Source organism: Hypanus sabinus, chromosome 21 (assembly GCF_030144855.1).
Source record: "Hypanus sabinus isolate sHypSab1 chromosome 21, sHypSab1.hap1, whole genome shotgun sequence".
In the NCBI taxonomy this organism is placed as follows: domain Eukaryota; kingdom Metazoa; phylum Chordata; class Chondrichthyes; order Myliobatiformes; family Dasyatidae; genus Hypanus; species Hypanus sabinus.
In genome coordinates this window covers 58157083-58184438 of record NC_082726.1, presented here as the reverse complement: position 1 = coordinate 58184438, position 27356 = coordinate 58157083, and the positions used below count along the sequence as shown (strand labels likewise).

At 39.5% G+C, this 27356-nt stretch overlaps 1 protein-coding gene across 1 annotated transcript in view; it reads left to right on the top strand.

The window, feature by feature from the left end:
- The window catches only part of etfa (electron transfer flavoprotein subunit alpha), a 78735-nt gene that overhangs the window by 34417 nt on the left and 16962 nt on the right, over positions 1-27356 (top strand). Inside the window, exons 10-11 of the mRNA XM_059946643.1 lie at positions 14409-14474; positions 23002-23082. Coding sequence (XP_059802626.1) covers positions 14409-14474; positions 23002-23082 — 147 coding nt within the window. The remainder of the gene's footprint in view (positions 1-14408; positions 14475-23001; positions 23083-27356) is intronic.

The window sequence follows — 27356 nt, the reverse complement described above, 5'->3', positions numbered from 1 at the left end:
GTCTTTCATTACTTCTATTATTTTATATGCATTTATTGAAAATGCCCACAAGAAAATGAATCTGGTGGTTGTATCTGGTGGTATATTTCTACTTTAATAATAAATTTATTTTGAATTTTGAACTTAAACCTGAAACAAGTAGTAGAGCATCCAGTGACTGAGTTTAATTCATAGAATGGGCTGAAACTTTTTTTTATTACCAGGAGTATTAACCCACACAGTACTAGTGAAGGGTCTTGGCCTGAAATGTTGACTCTTTATTCCTTTCCATCGATGCTGTGCCTGATCTGCTGAGTTCCTTTAGCATTTTGTGTGTTACTCTGGATTTCCAGCATCTGCAGTACCTCTAGTGTTTAAATTTAATACCAATCTGTACAGTGAAAATTAAATAGAGGACTGAGTTAGTGTTTTAATACAGACACCTGATTTTGTTGTAATGTAGTTTCCAACCTTTGATATATTTACAACTGATTGTATTTCATGTCCTTGGTCTAGTTGTGAATCTGATTGTGGTGAGGCAAGCTGGCAGTATGTAGCTGCTTATTCATGGGGTTTGTCTGCATGCTAGATTATTGAAAGATTGGAACAGACCAAGGCCATGTAAGCAAGGCCCTCTGTTAATGTTTTTAAAATTTTTGTGTAATTTAGAATTTTTGGCATGGGCCTTTAGGCCTAGCTGGTCCATATTGGTGATTTTATGATCTGCTGAACCTCATCACTCACCTAAACTGCTTGACCCATCCTTAGTCGTAGAGAGCACCACAACACTGAAGCAGGCCCCTCTGCTCTTCCAGTCTGTGCCAAGCTGTTATTCTGCCTAGTCCCATCGACTTGCACCTGGACCATTGCCATCATATACTTACCCAAATTTCCTCTTAAATGTTGTAATCAACACACATGTGTTTAAGTCCTCAAGAAAACGCTTTTAGAACTAGCACCAATACAATACAAAAGGAAAAACATCTCTATAGCAATAAGTAGTAGCAGTACGTTAACCAAAATAATACTTAACATCCTCAAAGTGAACTGATCTGCGGAATGCTGGCAGACATTTAACTTTTTCCTTATAACATGTACACCCAGTGGCCACTTTATTAGGTATAGGAGTGGAACCTAGTCTGGTCTTTGCTGCTGTAGCCCATCCACTTCAAGGTCCGATGTGCTCTGCTCTTCTTTACACCACTATTGTAACACATGGTGATTTGAGTCACTGTGGCCTTCCTGTCAGCTTGAACTGGTCGGATCATTCCCCTCTGACCTCTTTTATTGACAGAGGGTTTTTCCCCATAGAATTGCTGCTCACTGGATGTATTTTGTTTTTCTCACCATTCTCTGTAAACTCTAGAGACGGTTTTGTGTGAGAATCCAAGGAGATTAGCGGTTTCTTAGATACTCAAATCATCCCATTTGGCACCAACAATCATTCCATGGTCAAAGGGTCTTGGATTACATTTCTTCCCTATCTGATGTTTGCTCTGAACAATGTACCTCTTGACCAGGTTTGTATGCTTTTATGCATTCAGTTGCTGCCACATGATTGAGTAGGTATTTGCATTAACAAGCAGGTGTACAGATGTTATACCTCAGTGGGTGAGACTAGAACTAGAGATTCCTTCTGTTCCTTTTCCTTTCATCATCTTATCTAACCTACGGTTTAACAAGAGCGGGAATCACATCTAGCATGGTATTGACTCCAGGTATGATACTATTATCCCAGAGGCAGAAAACATTGTACTCTTATATGTTGGAGTAATGGAGCTTACAAGTAAACTGCAAATCTGATATTAAATGGGAAGGTGGGGATGGCTAGATAATTCATGGGGAGGTGACTGCATTTTTTGTGTGGTTTTCAAGTATGTTCTAATCAGTACCCAAGGAAGTAAAGCACTTGTGAAGCAGTTTGGCACTTTACCAGCAAATGCACAACAAGGTTAAAGATGTGTAGATGGTGCATTTTAATTATTAAAATCAGATGATAAATGTTTGCGTCTGTTCAATTTTACTTGCTTATCAGAAATGCCACGTTTAAATTTCTAATTAGCCTTGTGTGCTAAGTGACTAGTATATAAGATAGTTCTTGCTAAGATTCTTGCAAAAAATCATGTGGTTCTAATGAAGAATGTTCATTGCAGTAAAGGAAAACTGGTGAAATGTGTGTCCAGGTGCAAATTTGGTCACATAGATCTTTGCTCTATCAGGTATTTTGATTGACTCTCGGAGAAAAACACAGACACAGAACTGACCCTTTGGCCTACCAGAAGATTCCAACCTAAGGTAGTCCCATTTTCCCATGCTTGGCCCATATCAAAGGTTCCCAACCTTTATAATGCCAGGGATCCTTACCGTTAACCAAAGGATCCATAGATGCCAGGTTGGGAACCCTTGTTCTAAACCTTTCACATCCTTGTGAAAGTGTCTTCTAAATGCTGTTAGTGCACTCACTTTAATTGCTTCTCCTGGAGGCTCATTCCTTATGAAAAACAACCCACTGGGTGGAAAAAGTTACTCCTGAAGTTCCTACTAAATCTCTGCCCTCTTCAACCTACTACACTCAGTATGTACATCTGCTCGTTGATGCAAATAACTAATCAGCCAATTAATTATATGTGCAAAAACTCAATGCATAAAAGCATGTAGACATGGTCAAAAAGTTCAGTTGTTCAAACCAAACATCAGAAAGGGGAAGAAATGTAATCTGAGTGATTTTAACCTTGCTGGTGCCATATGGAGTGGTTTGAGTATCTCAGAAACTGCTGATCTCCCGGGATTTTCATGCATAACAGTCTCTAGAGTTTACAGAGAATGGTGTAAAAAAACAAAAAAAAAGTCCAGTGAGCAGTGGTTCTATGGGCAAAAATGGCTTGTTATTGAGAGGTCAGAGGAGAATGGCCAGACTGGTTCAGGCAAACAGGAAGGTGACAGTAACTCAAATAACCACGTTATAATAGTGGTGTGCAGTAGAGCATCTCAATGCATATGTCAAACTTTGAAATGGATGGGGTACAGAGGCACAAGACCAGACCAAGTTGCACTCTTGTAGCTAATAAAGTGGCCAGTGAGTGCATGTCCTCCAGTTCTTGATTGTGCATCACAGGAAAAGCCCTGGCAGAACACAAAGAGATAAATTGAACAAAAGTAGTTTGCCCCAACATGGAAAGATTTCCTCTCCTTTCGCTTTTAATCTTCTAATTTTAATTCTTTTTGATACCTTCCCAGAGTTGTCAATGTAAAAGACTCTTGTTTCTGGGAAATTGGATGCTGGTTTGTCTAAAATAGAATTTTAATCAGTTCTCAAACATGTTGTAAATTGTTAATTGTAGCTACATACATTTAGACATAAGGACTTTAACCTTGCAGTGAATACAATACTTGTATAAAATCTGTTTGCTCCTTTTATTACCATGAATCAAATCCTGTATCTCTATGAAGTTATATCAACAGATGCTTTAGATTCCTGTATTTATAGAATGCATTAATGCCTAGAAGAAATAGTATAAAGTATATTAAGAATAAGGTAAATGGCATATTAACCATTTAACCATTTAAGTTTAGACAGAAATAAAGATCATGGTAATGTGGCTGAAAGAATAACTAACACAATAGTAAATATTCTTATGAAAATAACATACTATGTTTGCAAGTCTTTTTCTTGTCTTGAGAATTTGCATCCAGGGATGTAGTTTTGTAGCTCAAATCTAGTATCATTTTTTGGTACACCATGGCTGAAATTAAGTTTCTGGAAAAGCTCCATACAGATGAAGGAGCTGTCTTGAGATGTTTAATATTTTTAATGATTACTAAGCACAAACTTTCTCAGGCAGTTCTTTCTCCGAGATATTTTTGAATTTCTGGACAGCAGGTCATTGACTTGTACTGTTTAACTTGAATTAAATGCTGTCTGCTTGACATAAAAGTTTGTAGCATATAAAAGCAGAATTAGGCCATTTGGCCCATCCAGTCTATTCCACCATTCAGTTAGGGCTGTTTTATTTTCCCTTTCAACCCCTTTCTCCTGCCTTTGACACCCTTATTAATTAAGAACTATCAACCTCAACTTCAAATGTACCCAATGAAGTGGCTTCCACAGCCAATAGAGGCAATGAATTCCACAGATTCACCACCCTCTTGCAAAAGAAATCCCTTCTCATCTCTGTTGTATTTGGAGGCTGAGGCTGTGCCATCTGGTTGTAGATTTCTCCATTATTAGATATATTCTCTCCAGATCCACTCTATCTAGGCCTTTCAATAGTCAGTAGGTTTCTAAAAGCTCCCCCATCATTCTTCGAAACACCAGTGAGTACAAGCCCAAAGCCATTAAACTCTTCTCATTCATTAACATTTTCATCCCTCGGATAATTCTCATAAACCCATGGACCCTCTCCAATGTCAGCACACTCCTTAGATATGAAACTTATAATTGCTCACAATATTACAATGTGGTCTAACCAATGTCTTATAAAACCCCAGCATGACGTAATTGTTTTTTTAATTCTAGTTCTCTTGAAATGAATGCTAACATTGAATTTACCTTCCTTAGCACCAACTCACCTGTGAGTTAATCTTTAGGGAATCCTGCATGAGGACTTCCAAATCCCTTTACACCTCTGAATTCGCTCCCTGTTAAAAAAATGTCTACACCTTTAACTCTTCTGCCAAAATGCATCACTATACCCTTCCCTAAACTATTTTATCTGTCTCTTCTGTGTCCATTCTCCTAATCTGTACGTTCTACTGCAGACTTCCTGCTTCCTCCACTACCTGCCACATCCACCTGTCTTTGTATCATCCACAAACTTGGCCACAAAACCATCAATTTCATCATCGAGATCATTACCATAGAATGTGGAAAGAAATTATCCCAACACCGACCCCTGCGGAACACCACTAGTCACTGGCAGCAAACCAGAAAAGGCCCTCTTCATTCCCAGTCTTTGCCTCATGGGATCCATTAGAAGTTCAGGACACATGACACTACACTGGTACTCCTGTGGAGTATAGAGTGGCCCCTGTTGCTTTTCAAAGCACAATTGGGAAAATATTGTTCACTGAGTGATGGTTTGAATTAGCAGACGGCATAAGGTAGCCTGAAAATTAAGCAAGCTTGTGGTAGAGTGCATCTGTTTGTATATTGCCGTGTACCTCTGAAGTGTGAACGTGTCTGGTTAAGTTAACATCTCACTCTAGCCTGAATAACTAGTAGTGGGTTGCTGCTAATACTTGAAGCACTGTTCATTGGAGGCAGTGTTAGTCGTACAACTTTTTTTTGTAGGTCTTTCTTAACAGGATGCAGATTATGTGTCTTCACATAGTAAATTGAATACAGAAAAATTAGCTTTAGAGATTTGGATCAACCCTGGCAATTTGCTTTAACATAGAACAGTACAGCACAGCACAGGCCCTTTGGCCCATGATGTTGTGCCGACCCTTTAACCTACTCCAAGACCAACCTAATCCTTCCTTCCTACATAGACCTCCGTTTTTCTTTAATCCAATGCCTATCTAGGAGTGTCTTACGTGTCCCTAATGTATCTGCCTCTACCACCACCTCTGGCAGATGTTCCATGCATTCACTATTCTCTGTGTTTTAAAAAAACAGACTTGCCACTGACATTTCCCCTTTATTTTCCTCCCAATACCTTAAAAGTTATGCCCCCTCATATTAGTCATTTCTGCCCTGCGATATGGTTTCTGGCTGTCCACTTGATCTATACTACTTATGTTGTACACCTTTTTTAAGTCACCTCTCATCCTCTTCTTCTCCAAAGAGAAAAGCCCCAGAGAAAGCTTTGCTTTCCATGATGTGTTTTTATTTTATAAAGAAGCAGAATTATTTAGCTGTGCTCAGGAGTTGCTACGGCAAAAACTTTTGAGAGTCTGTTTGTGTGCAGTGGGAACTCTAAAGGGCTAGCTTCTTGCTTCCTCTTGCTTTATCCAGAAATAAATTCCCAGCAGGTTTATGGACTTTTTGATATTGCAGTATATGGTCTGGCTTTTAACTGTACTAGAGCTCTGTTCACAAATTGATGCTGCGCTCCTGAGGGGTTTGTACAGAAACATTAAATCGTACTGAAATATTCATGTGCAAGTGCATTTAGCTGAGAGCAATTGATGCGCTGCTCCCTGGAGCCCAGAAGGAAGGAGCGTGGGGTCTCTCACTCCAGCAGACACCCCAAACGCTCATCGTATGGGTAATTACGTGGTCTCCCTGATGGAAGGTGGAGAAAATCTGAGGACTGGGATGAAACAAGTATTGAGCAGATAGAGCACATGCTCCATATTCTCTGCTTAATTTCCTTTCTAATAACATGTGCAGTTGACAAAAAGCTTATTAGTCCCGTTACATCTGAAGGTTAAATGCAGTGTTCTTTTTCAAATTCTTTGCCTTCCACTTTTCTGAATCCAAAGAAAGTATGCCCTGTGCTCCTCTGTGGTATTGACACATGAAGAACTTCATGTGGAAATAACTTGGTAAATGTTTTTTAGTGGGGGCAAAACTCTAAAGCATTTGATGTAATTGGATCCTTAAAATTCAAAATAGCGTTCCTCTTGTTAAAGTGACCAGTGTAAGTTCACGAGGAAGGGACCAAGCTGGTGAGTGTGCATTACGTATCAGGTGTCATCATGTGTGCCTTTGACACCCCACTTCATCTATGAAAGCATATGTTTGATGTATCACCTTTCATGTAAACAGTAGCTTAGACAGATTGACTGAAGTGTGTCCATTTAAAAAATGATCAGCTTAACTGTGTTATATTGTCTTCCTCTTACAAGAAAGAACTGGTGACTAGGCTGAGTATTTCAATCATTCTTTCAAAGATTTTGGAGCGTAAACATACTGTGAAATTTGCCCGTGAACATGCTTATAATAAAGCCCTCAGCTTTCAAATTTTAACTGTATGTACAGCATGAAGGCCATAAAATGTTTCATGGAAACATAGAAAACCTACAGCACAATACAGGCCCTTTGGCCCACAAAGTTGTGCCGAACATGTCCCTACCTTAGAAGTTACTAGGCTTACCTATAGCCCTCTATTTTACTAAGCTCCATGTACCTATCTAAAAGCCTCTTAAAAGACCCTATCGTATCCGTCTCCACCACCGTTGCTGACAGCCTATTCCACGCATTCACCACTCTCTAAGTAAAAAACTTACCCCTGATATCTCCTCTCTACATACTCCCCAGCACCTTAAACCTGTGTCCTCTTGTGGCAACCATTTCAGCCCTGGGAAAAAGCCTCTGTCTATCCACACGATCATCTTATACACCTCTATCAGGTCACCTCTTATCCTCCGTCACTCCAAGGAGAAAAGGCCGAGTTCACTCAACCTATTCTCATAAGGCATTCTCCCCAATCCAGGCAACATTTTTGTAAATCTCCTCTGCACCCTTTCTATGGCTTTCACATTGTTTCTTTAGTGTGGCGACCTGAACTAAGCACAGTACTCCAAGTGGGGTCTGACCAGGGTCCTATATAGCTACAACATTACCTCTCATCTCATCTAGATAACTAGCTCAATCAAAAGTGATCAAGTTAGTGATTTGTTTTAATAAAATAAAATTAAGCCAATGATTCTGGAACATCAGAATTACCCCTTTCAACACACACAAAATATTCTGGAGGAACTGCATTTACCTTTTTTTAACATAGTGTTTGTAGTTACAATGACAGTGTGGAAAAACATTTTCAACAGAATGGGTATTGTGACCAGTTTTGCCAAGCTATAGAAATAACAAGAAATGAGTTATGTTCTTCCCATCTCTGAATATGCAATGATATATGCTTCAGGAGATGAGAACCTTCTCTGTTATTTCCTTACTCTCCCTCTTTTTTCTTCTCACTTCCTTTTATTTTTCCTCTTTTCCTCCTTTCTCCCCTTTTTCCTCTCATTTTCACTCTTCCTTTATTTTCTCACTTCTCATTCTCCCTCTTCCTTTTTCCTTGCTCTCTTTCGTGCTCTTACACCCACTCCATACATCTTTCACTAAGTTTTCAAATGCATCCAAAGCCAAAACAAAATAGGTTTTGATTTTCAGGATTCCAGAACATTCTAAACGGGTTTCTGTGCAGCCTTTGTCTCACTTGCCTTTTGTATGCCAGCTTGGTAGACTGTCTCAAATGAAGAATGTTTCACAATATAGGCTGGTAACTTTGATAAATGCACAGTCCTTCCATGGTTCATAATCTCTTTTTCCTGCCTAGCAAGCTGACCTTTTTTTCACCATTGAATCGTATGTGCAAAGTATCGAACTGAAATTGTAGTAACCACAACCTTTCCACTACCCCCTACCCCTCCTCGCAACTCTGTACATTTGTAAAGTTGCTAGAAGGCCCCCTAAGGCACCCCTGTGCTATCGTATAATTAAATCACAGCAGTCTAAAGTAATGATTAACAAAATTTATTTGATCTTCCTGTAACAATATATTACGTATCTGGTTTGCAGTATAATCTGCTCCTAAGTTTAAATTGTCTTGTTCATGTGGGATTTAAGGCATTTGTGATTAGATAGTTGCAAATTAAAACAAATGTGGATAGTTAACCTTTGTGTCTGTCTTTTAAAGAGGCCTTGGCTGTGTTTAATAAATCTGTGTCCCTATGTAGGATCAAGCTGATTAAACTGTAAATGGATATTTATTGAAATGTCCTAATGACATAAGAAGTCTATGAGATGGCGGTATCATGAAGATCATATTATTTCCCCTTTTAGATTACTTTCATTTCATCTGCTATGGCTCCTAAAAAAGTACTCACTCTACATTCCTGTTTGCACTGTCTGCCAAATCACTGAGATGGCTCTCTCCTAAGAATGAACCAAGGCAATAAGCTATTTGACTATGAGCTTTCATTGTGGGAGCATCACAGTTCAATTTAGCCCTGCCTTTAAGTCGTATTCCTCTCTTCTTCCTATTAGAACCATAGTCAAATGGTTATAACCCTATCTGTTTCACTTTCTGACCTTCATCATTATTTTACAAATACATCTGGATGTAGTCCTTAAGGTTGTCATAGCAGGGGTGGGGGATGTAGTGGGGATAAATTTGCTCTTCCTTTTAAATGCTCCCAATGGTGTGCATCTCAAATAGCTTCTGACAACCAAGTCCAACTCCTGGCCTTCCATGTGTGGCCTAGCTACTAAGCCCAGCAAAACTGTTTCTACTAACAGGAAAGAGAGCAAAGGCAGTTTACTGGCACCTTAAAACCAGTCACTTTGGACAGATGGAGCTTATTAGCTGTGGTTGGCAGCTCATCTAGGAGAAATAAAACTCTGATTTTAAACTGCCACTGCCTTCCCCTTATAAGGCTTTGGAGTAGACCTCAAGGAAAACTCCAGAGCTGGCACTCCTACATTGAGTTCTGGCAAATCCTGCGATGCCGCTGGTGTTAAACTGCATGGGTCTCTGCCATTCCTTTGAAATCAGTAGCTGTGTGGACAGAGGAAGCCTGTTGCATGGACAGCTTGCTCTCCAAATTATACTGCCTTGGCTTGTGTATACAATGTAGACAGCTAGGATACAACATCCATGGTCAACTCTGACCAATGGAGGCCTCTGGATCATGTGGAGATCATTTGACTTCCTATCTGGCAGAAAGCAGGAACTGAAGATTGAGCCCCCCAGTGTGTATGTTAGCTTTACTGTTGCATGCAGATACACTCAGTGGCCACTTTATTGGGTTCACTTGTACACCTGCTCATTAATGGAAATATCTAATCAGCCAATCATGTGGACACAACTCTACATATCTGGTCAAGAGGTTCATTTGATGTTCAGAAAAAATATCAGAATGGGGAAGAAATGTGATCTAAGTGGCTTTAACCATGGAATGATTGTTGGTATCAGACTGGATGGTTTGAGTATCTCAGAAATTGGTGATCTCTTGGGATTTTCACACAGCAGTCTCTTAGAGTTTACAAAACTTGAAAAGCATCCAGTGAGCAGCAATTCTGTGAGCAAAAGTACCTTGTTAATGAGAGAGATCAAAGGATTAAGGCCTTTTTGGTTCAAGCTGACAGGAAGGCAACAGTGACTCAAATAACCATTCTTCACAACATTAGTGTGCATAAAAGCATCTCTGAAAGCACAACATGTTGAACCTTGAAGTGAATGGACCACTGCAGCAGACCATGGATATTCACACAGTGGCAACTTTATTAGGTACAGGAGCTACCTAATAAAATGGCCGCTGAGTGTATATCACCATATACTACCTTGAAATTCATTTTTTGACAGGCATTTACTGGAAAATTACAAAAGAAACAATAGAATTTATGAAAAACTATAATTAACAAAGATTGACGAGCAACCAATGTGCAAAAGAAGACAGATCATGAAATCAATAAAACAGTAAATAAATGATACTGAGAACATGAATTTGTAGAGTTCTTGAAAGTGAGTCCACAGGTTGAGGTGAGTGAAGTTATCCATGCTGATTCAGGAGCCTGATGGTTGTAGGATAATAACTCTCCCTGAACCTGGTGGTGTGAGGTCTAAAGCTCCTGTTCTACCTATAATAGGTGCTAGAAAAATCAAAAATAATCTTTATAGCGAGGTCCCAAATGCTTCCTGGGGCACAACTACACAGGCTTATGTTTCTTGCTTTTGGTATTTCCAGAGTATGAGTATCATTGGGGAAGTTGGCCTTGCCCACTCCCCACCTCCCCCTTTGCATGTGTATCTCTTTCTTCCTTTCCCACCCCTGCCAAGGATGTGATGCTGAGGCTTTGAAAGGCACTGGAGAGGCCTCACCTTGAGTATTGTGAACAGTTTTGGGCCCCTCATCTTAGAAAGGATATGCTGGCATTGGAGATGGTCCAGAGGAGGTTCATAAGGATGATTCCAGGAATGAAAAGGTTATAACACAAGGAATGTTTGAATGCTCTGGATCTGTACTCACTGGAATTCAGAAGGGATCTCATTGAAACCTTTTGAATATTGAAGGGCCTAGACTGAATAGATATGGAAAGGATGTCTCCTATGGTGGACTAGTCTAGGACAAGAGAGCACAGCCTCAGGATAGAGGGGCGCCCTTTGAAAACAGAGATGCAGAGAAATTTCTTTACCCAAAGGGTGATGAATTGGTGGAATTTGTTGCCACATGCAGCTGTGGAGGCCAGTCATTGGGTGTATTTAAGGCAGAGATTGATAGGTTTTTGATTAGACGTGGCATCAAAGGTTATGGGGAGAAGGCTGGAAACTGGGGTTGAGGAGGAGATAAAAAAAGGACCAGCCATGATTGAATGGTGGAGCAAACTTGATGGGCCAGATGACCTAATTCTGCTCCAATTTCTTATGGTCTTATGGTCTAACCCTAGCCTTGCTAATTTGGGATGCTGAGATCAAGTTTATCTCTCTCTGCACCATATAAAATTCACAAACTCCACTGAAATCAGGAATAAAGTTATGTACACAGCCTAGTCCATCAGGGAACCAGCCTCCACTTCATTGATAATATCTATATTTCCTGCTGGTTCAGCAAAGCAGCCACCATAATTAAGGACCACTCCCAAGCCCATCAGTCTCTTTTCTCAGCCCCTCCTGTGGGGCAAAAGATACAAAAGCCTGAGAACTCTTAATCACCCGTATATATTACAGAGAAATAGAAGGATCCTTGAATGGTCTTGGCATATGGATCTCTTAATCTACCTCATTTTAGCCCTTGTCTACCTGCACTGCACTCTCTCTGGACTTGTAACTATATTCTGCATTTTATTTTTCTTTCTATTACCTCAGTGTTGTTATGTAAGGAGTAATATGTTGACGGCAGGTAAACAAAAGCTTTTCACTGTATATCTGTATGTGACAATTATGAACTGGTACCAGTTTATGGTAGGACCAGCTGTGTTGCTGCCTCACAGCACCAATGACATGGGCTCAGTCCTGACCTCGGCTGCCGCCTGTGTGGTATATTTGCCTGTGACAGTGTGGATATCCTCCCATATCCCAAAGGTAGGTTAATTGGTTAACCTCTAGTGTGCAGGTGGGTAGAAATGGAGGTGGTGGACATGTGAATGAATATGTGGTGGATGAATACAATTGTGCTGGGACCCAGTTTGGATTCGGTGGACAGAATGATGGTCTACGTTACACAAAAATATGTAATGTGTGATATAATTCAGCAGTTCTGGAAAAAAAATATTGACACTGATGAAAATAGTTGAGTTTTTGTTTTCTCTCTCTCTTTATGCTACCTGACCTGCTGAGTATTTTCAGCAGATGCCAGATATTTTTTGTTATTACACCACAAATATGGGGCTTGAGCCACAGCACTTCTGAATAAAATGAGTTCTATATAATGGACATGCACACAAAAGCTTTTGAAAGGATGCAGAACATCGATATGTAATAGAGTGGTCAGGGTGAGTGTCTAGGGACAGATGAATAGAGAATACCAAACCATCAAGCAGAGAGTCTGAGACAAAATGAATACTTGTACAAGCCCTAAGAATTGTGTACTATGATATTTTATGTTGTTTCGTGATGGTTAACTGCATTCCCAATAGTTGATGGTCAGATAATACAATGCTCTTTCCAATTGAACAGATCTGCTTGTCAACTACAAAGCATTTTACTTTTAATTTAAAAGCACAAAAGCACTTAGCATGGTCCTGTTGTTTTGTTTATTTTATTGTTTTGGAATTTTTTTTAAGTTGAAAAAGACAGTTTTACAAATTGTAATAAAATTTTCAGCCTTCTGTATTTAATCATTAATGCAAATTTTAATTTCATTTTTGTTTCATGTTGTCTCCAGCTAGATGCCTTCATTATTACAATCCACTCATTAACATATGTCATGTTTCATTTTAAATTCACTAAAAATAGGGTGGAATAAGTTGAACACTGGAGCAGTGCTTTGTAGACTAAATGTTTCTTCTAAATGTGTTCGGTAGTGTGGACCAGATGATCTGGTTTATATGGACAGCAGTCAAGGCAGGATGGGGAAAATCTATATTTTTCTCATGTAATTGTTTTGAATGGACTGCTTGAAAGTGGTGGAAGCAGATTCAGTATAACTTTAAAAAAGAAAATGGAGTTTGTTTCTTTGCTTCTTTTAAAGGAAATAAAAATCTGGTGGTGTGTGTACCACACACAAAATGCTGGAGGAACTCACCAAGTCAGACAGTGTCTATGGATGGGAATAAACAGCCCAATGTTGATTTACTTCGCTCCATAGATTGTTGCCTGACTTGCTGAGTTCCCCCAGCAGTTTGTGAGTGTATTGCTCAGGATTTCCAGCATCTGCAGAACTTGTGTTTGTAATAGTGTTAGGTGTACTTCTAATGACAAAAAACTAGTTCAAGTTCAATTGCTTACTGGTAGCAAGTACTTCAAACCAATGCACTCCAGTTGTATGTTTTTATATTTTAGAAATGGATTTGAGGTTTATCAGGCCTGCTAAGCCAGGAAACCCTGTTTTTCCTACACTCACATACAATTACATCTTGCAGATTTTGTAGAAATTGTTTGTTGTTTGGATTTATGATGTTTGGACCAGATTTCTATACTCAGTAGAAATTTTTCATTAATAGTCATCTGAAAACAATTTTTGATGTTCAAAGTCCAAGGGGTCAGGCATTATGTGGTGTCTAAACCTTTTATATCATATCTATCATCTTATTTTGTTGACTAAGGCAGTGCAAGTTCAAACTTCACAACTTTTTAAAACCAATGTTTGTTTTTATTGCCGAAAATGGACCAACTAGGAACCGTATTTTATAAATTATTTTTAGCATTTGTGTCTATTCAAGCTTTCTGAGATGTACATTAACTATTGATGATGAAATTACTGACATAATATAAAACATTTTTAATCAGATCAACAAGATAGGAAATCATTTAACAACTTGCAATTAGAGTGAATATCTATTAACAGTAAAATATCCTAAAACACTTCACAGGGATACTAAAGAACTAAATTTGACACTGGGCAACATAAGGAGACATTAGTTTAAGTGACCAAAGGGTTGGTTCAAAACATAGGGCCTCATGCCTTAGTAAAGGGTCGTGCACCTGTAGATTTCATTGCTACAATTGGCTGTGAAGGCCAAGATAATTGGATATGATGAAATCAGAGGTTAATAGGTTTTTGATTAGCAAAAGGTGTCAAAGGTTATGGGGACAACAGGAAAATGGGGTTGAGAAGGAATAATAAATCATTGAATGATGGAGCAGACTTGATGGACTGAATGGCCTTAATTTCTCCTATGGAAAAGGAATTGAAGATCTGGACTACTGCTGACAAAACCATAAATACTGGAGTTGAAGAAAATCAGGCCAGACATTCAGGTGGATATTGATTTAGGATGGTTTTAATCAATTCTATGATGTAGAATTGACAGTATAAATTATAGTATAGAGTAAGAGCTGACAGTTTATTTTATATTTTGTAATATTTTCTTTTAAACTTTATAGGAGCTCTATATTGCTGTTGGGATTTCAGGAGCAATTCAGCATCTAGCAGGAATGAAGGATAGCAAGGTAAGTTTTCCTTCTATTTTATTGCGCATCTTTATTTACATTAAGTACCGACAGAATTCTGGTAGAAATGAGCTGCTGAGTGTAATGGTGTAAAGAAAGTCCATCATTCCATCTCTGAATAATTCAGTGCTCTTTGCACTGTGGCGCCGGAGATATTCTCACAGGCACTTCCCTGGCACTGATCAAAGCGCAACAAAATTTTTCACAAAAAATAGTGGGTATAGAAACAAAGCAGTTGAGATTGCATTTATTTCCATGTTAGAATGATTCTTACTCAGTTTGAAGTGAAATTATTTTATATTTGGGTGAAAACAAATTGTATATTCTTTTTTCCCCACTTGCCTAAAAATTGCAACAAATTCTGCATAAACTTGTAGCCTTGTAAATCAATTAGTGTTACCCAGGCAAATTTTATAGTATATTTTCACACAGCTTTTATGACCAACCTTTATTAATTCTTAACCTTTTCTTTGCATGGGGGATGGGTTACAAGCTTTTATAGTCGTTTGTTCTGGTGATGTACTTTGATAATTATATTTCATCAAACTTGACATACAGAAGTTCTCTTGCTTCCATATTTAGATTGTGGTTGGTCAGTATGTAAATTCAATTATGTCAGCTTACCTTCTGTATTTTTTTTGACCCCCTTGACAAACAAATAATTCATTGGGATCAATCCTGAAAGTTTCTTTGAACTGAGCAATATAGCCAGTAGGTAGTGCGAGTCCTGGAGCATATGCCCGTGTAATATCTAAACTTCTCTGTAGTATTAGAATATTAAGAGTTATCAAAAAGCTATTTAAAACAAAGCAACTTTTGAAAATAGTTTAAATATTTTATTCAGTTTAATAGCATGTTCTATAATTAACATGTTTATGGTTTTTCTGCAGCTTCTTATTTTGTGTGAATATATTTGCATAAAAGTTATTGTATTATTAATACACAGGCTTCTTACTGTGGGATGGTTTTGTGAATCTGAGGGCCTAGCTCTTTAAGTGCTACTTCCAGTATTTTTTATATATCTCAGACAGATCTTTAAGCAGAATAAATTTAGTCATGTGCACTCAAACATAACAAGAACAATAAACCCATACATAGAATCTTCCGCAGTGAAAGCTGCTTTTTACGTCCTTGAATCCATTAATGTCCTTTATGTGGAAGTGTGCTAAAAAAAAGTATTAGCCCACTATGAAGAAGTAATAGCTGTTTTAAAAAAATTAAATTTGAACATTTTACTGAAAACAGAAATTTTAAATTCCTTGAAATTACCTAGTTAATCAGTTCTTTTATTAAGATAGTAAAATACCATTGTGCCAATTGAATTAAAATCAATAGGTATGGTACCCTTATTAGCAGAGGCGAGCATTACAATATGGGTACGAGGAACTTGAATCAAGCCCAATATGAACTGATGCAATTTATTTGGTTTGAGTCAGGCAGGGTGCATAATTGGATAAAACGCATTTAGCTGGGTCAATCTGACTAAACTAAGTTACTAAATTAGTACATGAATTGCATAGAAACATTGAAAATAGGCCATTCAGCTCTTCAATTGTCATAGATCTCCTATCTCAATACCTTATTCACATTCCCCATTTTCCTTGAACCCTTTAGGATTCAGAAATTTATTTACCTGTATTTAAAAATATACAGTGACTTGGCCATTATGGCCATCTGAAATTGTAAATTCCAAAAATGGAGTTACATATAGAAAAATGGTAATTTCTTTGACATGTGTTGGATTCAGATTGTTTGGGTATCAGTCATTTTCTAATTTTATATCAAAACTGAGCACGCTATGTTAAAGCACGCTAAAATTGTAGGCACCACAGTAGTGCATCTGTGGAGGGGAATAAACAGTTGGCGTTTCAGGCCGAGATCCTTCATCAGGACTGGATGACTGTGTCAGCTTGTTTTCAAGTTTTATTGTTCTCTTCCTCCTAATGATCTCCCCAACCCACATATTCTTCACTTCTTTTGCATATTATTTTTAACAAGGGCCAAAAGTTATCCTGGAACTTTCCTTTCTAAAAACTGCAATATAAAACCTTCCAACCTGCAAGTGTCAATATCTTCCACTTTTAGAGACTGAGGAAGTATTTTTGAAAGGGAAAACTGCTTCTGCCTCTGAGCATGATCGTAATTTTTTTCCCTTCACCCTCTCCCTCCTTTTGAGCATTTTATTCACTTAATGAAATTGAAGTACGGAAGAAAATGTGCATCCATCATGTGTTAAATCTTAAGAATCTGAGTGGATTTCCTGGCAAGCTTCCCCCTTTAGGAATTCCTGCAACTATCAGCTCTATTGACTTATCATATTTTAATTACATTCATCGACAAGTTAGGTGCTTTCGTGTCACCAGTGCTGTTAGGACATGGTAATCAGTTTTAGGATAACGTGGTGTTTAAGGCCAGTGGTTTATAGAAGAAATGTAAAATTTGTGAAAATATAAATGCATTGTGGTTTTAAACTAAATAATATCTGGGCATACTTTGGTTCACTTGCTTCCCAGCCACTGTCTGATCCCAGTCACACATGACCACGTATGATTTTAATTCTGTGTCCAGTTTTGCAGGGTTACTGTAGTAGATTTTAGCTGTGCTGTGTTTAGCCACATTGACTGCCTCTATGACGGCAGTTTTACAAACACAATCATTAGTCACATTCCAATCTTCTGCACTTCAGAATCAGAATCAGTTTTATTATCACCAGCATGTGATGTGAAATTTGTTCACTTAGCAGCAGCAGTTCAATGCAATACGTAATCTAGCAGAGAGAGAGAAGAAAATAATAAATAAAGTAGAACATAATAAATAAACAAGTAAATCAAATTACATGTTGAATAGATTTTTAAAAATGTGCAAAAACAGCTATACTGTATATTAAAAAAAGTGAGGTAGTGCCCAAAACTTCAATGTCCATTTAAGAATTGGATGACAGAGGGGAAGAAGTTGTTACTGAATCGCTGACTGTGTGCCTTCAGACTTCTGTATCTCCTACCTAATGATAACAGTGAGAAAAGGGCATGCCCTGGGTCCTGGAGGTAATGGACACTGCCTTTCTGAGACACTGCACCCTAAATATGTCCTGGATACTTTGTAGGATAGTATCCAAGATGGAGCTGACTAGATTTACAACCTTATGCAGCTTCTTTTGGTCCTGTGCAGTTGCCCCTCCATACCAGACAGTGATGCAGCCTGTCAGAATGCTCTCCACAGTACAGTTATAGAAGTTTTTGAGTGTATTTGTTTACATGCCAAATCTCTTCAAACTCCTAATGAAGTATAGCCTCTGTCTTGCCTTCTTTATAACTACATTGATATGTTGGGACCAGGTTAGATCAGAGATCTTGACACTGAGGAACTTGAAGCTGCTCACTCTCTGCACTTCTGATCCCTCTATGAAGATTGATATGTGTTGTCCTTCCTGAAGTCCACAATCAGCTCTTTCGTCTTACTGACATTGAATGCCAGGTTGTTGCTGTGGCACCACTCCACTAGTTGGCATATCTCACTCCTGTACGCTCTCTTGTCACCACCCGAGTTTCTACCAACAGTAAATGTATTGTCAGCAAATTTATAGATGGTATTTGAGCTATGCCTAGCCACATAGTCATGTGTATACAGAGAGTAGAGCAGTGGGCTAAGCACATACCCCTGAGGTGTGCCAGTGTTGATCGTCAGCGAGGAGGAACAGACTGTGGTCTTCCGGTTAGGAAGTCGAGGATCCAATTGCAGAGGGAGGTACAGAGAGACCCTCTAATCTGCATTCTGTGGTCACATAATGAGGTACACCTTGTTAATGCAAATACCTAATTAGTCAATTGTGTAGCAGCAACTCGTTGCATAAACGCATGCGAAATGGTCATTCGGTTCAGTTGTTGTTCGACCAAACATCAGAATGGGGAAGAAATGTGTTCTCAGTGACTTTGACCATGGAATGATTGTTGGTGCCAGATGGGATGGTTTGAGTATCTCAGAAACTGCTGACCTCCTGAGATTGCTTGCAAAACAGTCTTTAGAATTTACAGAGAATGGTGAGAAAAACAAAAAACATCCAGTGAGTTCAGTTTTGTGGGTGAAAATGCCTTGCTAACGAGAGGTCAAAAGAGAATGGTCAGACTGGTTCAAGCTGACAGGTAGGCAACAGTAACTCAAATACCCCACATGTTACAACAGTGGTGTGCTGAAGAGCACCCCTGAGTGCACAACATGTCGAACCTTGAAGGGATGGGTTACAGCAACAGAAGACCATGTATGTACACTCAGTGGCCACTTTATTAGGAAATACCTAAAAAAGAGTACACTGAGTGTATAATGTTCCTTCTTCTGTTTAACATGCTGAAATTTAAGCAATACTTTCTTTGTTGATTGACTTTTTTTCTGTTTGCTAAGTTATGCTTTGAAATGATTTAAACATCGTGTGATTTTGTGATAAATTGCAGGGAAGTGAATTTCTAATGTACTTACCAACAGACCTGACACTTGTATTGAAAGTTAGAAATGTAAAGTGTATTACTTGCAGAACATTGACTTGATTTATCAAGCTAGGACATAGTTGAATAGAGAGAGAGAGAGAGAGGGAAGGAAGAGGGACCCTTGTGATTTCCAGATGTGGGGGTGACTAATTGACCAGGGATCATGGTTCAGTGGTGCCAGCTGCAGCTGTACATTGACTGCCTGACCAGAAATGCATCCATCTGTAGCTAAGTGGAGAAGAGCCCAGCCATAGTGAGTGCCTTGCTCCTAGGAGATGCAGTATAAAGTGCTTATAAAAAGTATTTACCCCCCCCAGAAGTTTTCATGTCTTATTGTTTTACAACATTGAATCACAGTGGATTTAATTCGGCTTTTTTTGACACTGATCAACAGAAAAAGACTCTCAGGTCAAAGTGAAAACAAATCTCTACAAAGTGAATAAAGAAAAAACAAAATCTGGCAGAACTCAGCAGGCCAGAGACAGCATCTATGGGAAGAGGTAGTGACAGCATTTCGGGCCGAAACCCTTCATCAGGAGTCTCCTCAACTAACTAGCCTCTCTCTCTACAAAGTGATCTCTGTTACGAACCCCGTAACTGGGTCACTTACCAGCAAAGATAGAGAGGTCCGTTGAAGTCTGATGGTACTATTTTTAACAGTATTTATTGATAAAAATACACAAAAATAATATCAATGCAAACATACAGGTAATATACATCGTCAATACTAAATCTAAAAGTGTGGGTATAATAATAATCAATAAAAAATAAGCTCTATCGTTGTCTAGGGGATATTGTATTGTCCGATGGAAATATAAAAGTCACTCACTTCATTCAGCCTGCAGCTTTTTGGTTGGAGAGATATTTTTAGAACTTGCCGGCTTTTCCTTTTATGATTTCGATCCTTCCAGAGTTCTGTTGGTGTTGGTTTCTCCTTTAGCTAAAGCCGTTCTTCTGTGGTAAGGCCCCAATCCCAGCAAAGGGAAAGGGCGCATGTGAGCCCCCCGACCGGCTGTCGCTATTAAACGCTGTCACGGGATTTCTAGCATCTCTCCTGGTGCGTCTAAAGGGGTTGTTCCCCAGACCCTCTTTTATCCTTACTCATGGGGTCTCAGATGTCAATCAGGTTGGGATGATGCCATCCCTCAACCAGCCCACTCTGGTCATTCCCTGAGGGCTTCAATGAATAGTACAGTACTCAATACACAATTCCGTCTCCAAGAGACAATAGTCGTTATCAATGGTTCCGCCTTTCTGGGGGCCAGGCAGGACACATTCCAAACACTTGTGGATTCTGCGAGTCTCTCTCTCATTTCCTGGGTCCCAGACCTGAATTAATAGCGATCTTGTGATTCTCAAAAAGGAGGGGGGCTACTTTGTACCCTTCGGCCCCTCAGAGTTGAGGCACATTCGTAACATCTCAATTAATTTCAAATAGATAACATAAAATAATTGATTGCATAAGTATTCACCCCCTTTAATGTGGCACACCAAATCATCACTGGTGAAGCAAATAGGTTTTAGAAGTCACATAGTTAAATGGAGGTCACTGTGTGCAGTCAAAGTGTTTCAATTGATTGTAGTAAAAATACTGTATTTGGAAGGTCCAATGTTGGTGAGTCAGTATCTTGGCAAAACGACACCATGAAGACAAAAGAACACTCCAAACAACTCTGCGAAAAGATTATTGAAAAGCACAAGTCAGGAGATGGATACAGGAAAATTTCCAAGTCACTGAATATCCCCTGGAGTACAGTTAAGTCAATCATCAAGAAGTGACAAGAACATGGCATAGCTGTAAGTCTGCTTAGAGCAGGCTATCCTCAAAAACAGAGTGACCATGCAAGAAGGAGACTTGTAAGGGAGGCCACCAAGAGACCTATGACAACTCTGGTGGAGTTACAAGCTTCAGTGGCTGAGATGGGAGAGACTGCACGTACAACAGCTGTTGTCCGGATGCTTCACCAGCTGTAGCTTTGTGCAAGAGTGGCAAAGAGAAAGCCACTTGAAAAAATCTCACATGGAATCTTGGCTAGAGTTTGCCAGAAGGCATTTGGGAGACTCTGAAGTCAGCTGGAAGAAGGTTCTATGGTCTGATGAAACCAAAATTGAGCTCTTTTGGCCACCAGACTAAACGCTATGTTTGGTGTAAGCCAAACGTGGTACATCATCAAAAACACACCATCCCTATCATGAAGCATGGTAGTGGCTGCATCATGCTGTGGGGGTGCTTCACTGTAGCAGGCCCTGGAAGGCTTGTGAAGGTTGAAGGTAAAATGAATGCAGCAAAATACAGGGAAATTGTGGAGGAAAACTGATGCATGAAGCCATAGCTACACAGGAAATGCTTAAAAACAACAAAGATATTGCCTTGGAGTAGCCAAGTCAGAGTCCAGACCTCAATCCAATTGAGAAATTGTGGCTGAACTTGAAAAGGGATATTCATTCAAAATCCCAATGCAACCTGACAGAGCTTGAGCAGTTTTATAAAGAATGGGGAAAAATTGCAGTGTCCAGATGTGCAAAGCTGATAGAGACCTATTCAAACAGACTCAAGGCTGTAATTGCTACCTAAGGTGCATCTGCTAAATACTTATTTGAAGGGAGTGAGTAATTATGCAGTCAGTTAATGTGTGTTTAATAATTGTAATAAATTTAGACCAATTTGTAGAATTTTGTTTTCACTTTGATATGAAAGAGTCTTTTCTGTCGATCAACGTCAAAAAAGCTGAATTAAATCCACTGTGATTCTATGCTGTCAAACAATAAAACATGAAAGCTTCTGGGGGGGTGGGGTGAATACTTTTAATAACCAGTGTAAATGCATCTAATTGCCTTTCATCAGACCAGAGCTGTTTTGGTCTCCTCATTGTTGAAAGGATGTGGAACTTTGGAGAGGGTGCAGGGGATATTTACTAGGATGCTGCCTGGATTAGAGTGCATTCCTTATAAGGATAAGTTATGCAAGCAAGGGCTTTTCTCTTTGGAGAGAAAGAAATCTGAGAGTTGACTTGATTGAGGTGTACAAAATAATAAGAAACATAGATTGAGGAGACATTTTTCCCAGGGCAGAAGTGGCTGATACATGGGGCATAACTTTTAACGTGTTGGGAGTAAAGTACAGGTAGTTCCCAAGTTACGAATGTCTGACTTACGGACAACTCGTACTTACAAACCGAGGAAGGAGAATGCCGTCTGCCATTTTAAGTCGTTGCCGTTGACACTGTGTTGAGTGTTTAACTTTGTATTTGGCTTAAAATTTTCTTAGTAAGATTCACCCTGACCCCCCCCCCCCCCTTCCGGTCAGCTGGTGGCACAGTAAGATCAGCGCCGGGCTGGAGAACGGAACAAATTTAAAGGATAACGGATAAAGTGAGAATAATGGAGCATCTGAAAGGCCCTGCCCTGATGAAAGCTACAATTATTACTAAGCAACGCAGTGGTTTAATTATTGGAATATGTATGTTTCTTAAGTGTTTTATATGCATAGAAAGATAAAATATATACTATATACTAAGACAAACGTTTGACTGACGCTGAATAATACTGGATGTACTTGTTCCGATGTACGTACAAATCGGACTTAAATACGGACTCAGGAACGGAACTCTTACGTAACCCGGGGACTGCCTGTACAGGGAAGATGTCAGAGGTAAGTTTTTTTACACACAGAGTGGTAGGAGCAGTGTACCTGCTACCGGCAGTGGTGGTAGAGGGAAATACATTAGGGACATTTAAGATACTCTTAGGATAGGCTATGGATAGGCTATGAGGGAAGGAAGGGTTAGATTGGTCTTGAAGTAGGTTAAAAGGTTGGCACAGTATTGTGGGCTGAAGGGCTGTTGTGCTGTACTGTTCTATTTAACCCTTGGTAATCCCAATCGAACTCTGTATTTGGTAACTGTGGTGACTTTATTAGAAGGCTTTTTGTTTCTGAGGTATTGCTGAGAGTTCAGTACTGATGTTTAAATCTGGTTCAGTAACAGGAAGTTTCTTTGCTGATAGGAGTTGTATATTTGTGGTCACCAAGTGTTCTGCTTTCCTTCCAGACCATTGTAGCCATTAACAAGGATCCAGAAGCTCCCATCTTCCAGGTGGCAGACTATGGGCTGGTGGCAGATCTCTTCAAGGTGAGCAATCTGTTGGTAGATATGAAAGATGCCAGCCAAATTATTGAGTATATAGAGGTTGAAATTCTATTTCTATGAGAAAATAGAGAAAATTAACTGTAATTTATTGTAATTAATGGCCTTCTTTCTCTTGGGCGTGCTGAGAATAGTGAACTGATGAATATAAGCCCATAAGACATAGGAGCAGAATTAGGCCATTTACCCCATCAGGTCTGCTCTGCCATTCCATCATTGCTGATGTACTAACCCTCTCAACCCCATTCTCCTGCCTTCTCCACGTAACCTTTTTGACACCCTGTTTAATCAAGAACCTATCAACCTCTGCCTTAAATGTACCCAATGACTTGGCCCACAGAGCTGTCTGTGGCAAAGAATTCCACATATTCACCATCCTCTGGCTAAAGACATTTTCTCTGTTCTGTGTGGATGTCCCTTTATTCTGAGGCTGTGCCCTCTGGTCCTAGATGCCCCCACTATAGGAAACATGCTCTCCAACTGAGAACTGTTGAGAAACAAGGGGTGGGGAGGTCTGACAGGAAAGTGAGGTAGGTCAGTCAAGTTCACGTTGAATAATCTTTTTGTTTCATGTTCAATCATCTGCATGTTTCAATGTGATGTGACAGACAAAGCTAATCTAATCTAATCCTTAAAAAAAGAACGGTAGTCCCCTATTTCAAAGTCAAAAATTGACGTTATTATAATGTATGTAAGTACATGTATGCACAAGTGCAATGAAAAACTTATTTGCAGAGCAACACAGGCACATTGCATCAGATAAGCAGCATTCACAAGGAAGGCAAATACAATTTTTACAAGAAAAAAGCACAATGTCCATTTTTGTGCAAAGAGATCAAAGTAGACATAATGTTGCTACATCAAGGTAGTGTTTAGGGTTTTTCTGGTTTGTTCAAGAACTGAATAGTTGAAGAGAAGTAGCTGTTCTTGAACCTGATGGTTTGGGACTTCAGGCTCTGTACCTCCTGCCCTTTGGTAAGGAGATGTGGGGGTTGAAGGCTTGTAAGGATTTTGATCCCAATGCAGTTTGGGAGGAGTGATCAACAGTGTTATAAAAACATGCAGAACAGACAGCAAAGCACTTATGTAGAGAGAACCAGAGTTAACGTTTTAGATAGAAACACAAGAAACTGCAGATACTGGAATCCGAAACAACAGACAAGAAGCTGGAAAACCTTAGCAGGTCAGGCAACATCTATGGAGGGAAATATGCAGTCAATATTTCGGGTTGAAGCCTTTCATCTGGACTTAATTCAGTTTATTTTCTCATATCAGAGCTGAAGATTGAGGGAATCATTGCAAGTAGAATTGGCGAGAGGGAGGGTGAGCAATGGACCAAAAGAAAGGTCTGTGGTAGAGTGATAAAAAGGAAATCAAACGATAAAACTAATCTTGGTAGAAGGCAAAAGTGGCGAGTATAGCGGAAGCAAAAAAAAAAGAGGGGGTATTAATGAGCAGCTACTGTCTGATTAAAAATAGTTGCCCTCGTTATGACTTTGCCCCTTTTGCGTCACATCTTCCTTTGTTTCAGCTAACGGCCAAATGACCCTTTTTATTCCCCTTGGATTCACATGAAACCAATCTGCTGTAATGTGCCTTCTAACTTTCCTAAAGAGACTACATGAGTTCATAACCAGGTTGCAAATACGGGCAAAATTTATTTCACTCATCTAATATTTAAAAAAAATATGCAAAACAAGCACTTGCTAAATTTAAACCAGTGCGATTAGTCAATCCTTTAATGAGATCTTTGAACTATAGTGACATTTATAGTTCTCTTGAAATGGCTTTACATACACAATTGATTGTGGTGCTGATTGCAGTGCTTTTTAATGTGTTAATCAGGGACACAGTCTCTATGTTTCCCAGTACACTTCGCAGATTCCCACTTGATTTTATTTTAAAGTTGTTTTTAATTGAGATTCAGGAGAAGCTTATTCATTTTACTTAGTGATACAGCCCTTCCAGCCACGCCGCCTGAGCAACCCCCAACAACCCCGATTAACCCTAACCTAATCACGAGACAATTTACAATGACCAATTAACCTACCCGGTATGTCTTTGGAAATGGGAGGAAACAGAGTATCTGGGGACAACCCATGCATTCCATGGGAAGGACATACAGAGATACTTTATAGAATGATGCCAGGATTGAACTATGAACTCCAGAACCACCCCTCCCACTACTTTACCATGGCACTCACAGAATGTCACTTTAAGATAAAAAGAATGGTAGAGAAGCCTTAGATTGCATATATACACCCAGTAGCCACTTTATTAGGTACACCTGCACATTCATGTTAATGTAAATATCCAGTCAGCCAATCGTGGCAGCAATTCAATGCATAAAAGCATGCAGACATTGTTAAGATGTTCAATTTTTGTTCAGACCAAACTTAAGAATAGGGACCAAATGTATTCTAAGTCATTTTGACCATGAAATGATTGCTAATGCTAGATGGGGTGGTTTGAGTATCTCAGAAACTGCTGATCTCTTGGGATTTTCATGCACAATAGTTTCTAGAGTTTACAGAGAATGGCGTAGTAAGCAAAAAAAAAAAATTCCATTGAGTAGCAGTTCTGTGGGCAAAAACTCCTTGTTAATGAGAGAGATCAGAGGAGGTTGATGGGAAGACAACAGTAACTCAAATAACCACATGTGGTATGCAGTACAGTACCTCTGAATGCACAGCACATCGAACCTTGAAGTGGATGGGCTATAGCAGCAGAATACAGGTTTCCTGTATTCTAATGTACCTAATAAAGTGGCCATGGAGTGCAAATGTGTGTAATTTCATACTTTTAATATTCCAGCAATTAACTTGTTTAAAGTGTATTTAGGAGGTTTAATCTTCCAGAGTGTTATTAGTGATAATGCAAATTGCTGAAATAATTATTGTGGGGTATTTTGAGGTATTTGCTGTTAATTAATGAGAAGGTAAAATTGATCTATTTTGCTTGGTGTCAAGTAATGAAATTTTACAACATCAGCTATGACAGAGATAATTATTTTTTCCTTACTACATTTTGCATAACAGCTTAACGTATAAGGTTGCCTAATATTAAATCAGGAAATAAGAGGCTTAGGAAAATTGATGCCACTCAGGCTAACTGGATCGCAGAGGGAAAGATGAAATACTTTGTGGTTTAGCTAGGAGAATGAGTGGTTCATTGATACTGATTGGAAATGTCTTGTGTTCAGTTCATCTTTTGCTATGAATTTGCTTTTATTGGCAAGAAGGCGTTAATGGTGCCTTAGTATCTTTGGGCTAAGGAAATATCAGCCAAGGTTGCACTCCTGTGTACCTGCTGTCTGATTATGAATGTCTTCATTGGCTTGTTGTGCTTGGTGTTACACATCTGGTGTAGTGGGTAGTACTTGTTGCTGAAATTTTTGCATCCACTGCTGGCTAGCAGACATGCAAGCAGGAGAGCCGAATATGTAAGGCTCTCCCTGCCAGTACATAGCCTCTCCAACAGCAAGCCTCACGTAGTGCCTCCTCGCTGGTGCCATGCGGAAACTGGTCTCATTTCAGACTCGAGCTGAACTACAAAGGATGGGGAGGAGGTCTAGCCCCTGCACGCGTAGCACACAGGCCCACCAGTGTGTGGACACACCCTGGTGCTCGTGAACCAGATCCCTCAGCTATGGGTAAGTAGTTCCACTGCCTTGTGGGCAGCCTCGGGAGAGATGAAGGCTATGGGAGTAAACCCAGACAGCAAATTGGGGCCCTGAGGCGGCTGGACATCATTGAACATCCTTCCAGCAGTTCCTGCAGCCAAGCTGGTGCCGAATGTATTGCTTCATAAGCTTTCCTTTGGACTACACTGGTGAGGCTGAGAGGGGGATCTTGACGACTGAGCTTTTCAGGATCTCCATTACTTCCCGGCTTATGATGATGATCGTCACCCATTGTCCTTCAAGACAGATGGATGCTAACCAATTAACCATTTATGAAATACCTTTGTTATTGTTCTCCCAGTTTTAACCCAAGAGCATATGAGGATATGGTTTGGTAGCAAGTCCTATTCATGCATTTGCTGACCGAGCTGTTCCAAAAGGCTGTACACTCTTACTTCTATGAAGTTGCAAATCTATCATCCCCATCCTTTTGACTGTCTTGTTGACTGGCTTCTCCCTTTCAGCTTATCTAATTCTCCGCTTTTGTTTCCTAATTAATCCTGTCCACCTTTCACAGGAACAGCTACCCACCAGACTGAATGAATGTGGCTCCAATAACACTCAAGAACCTTGAAAG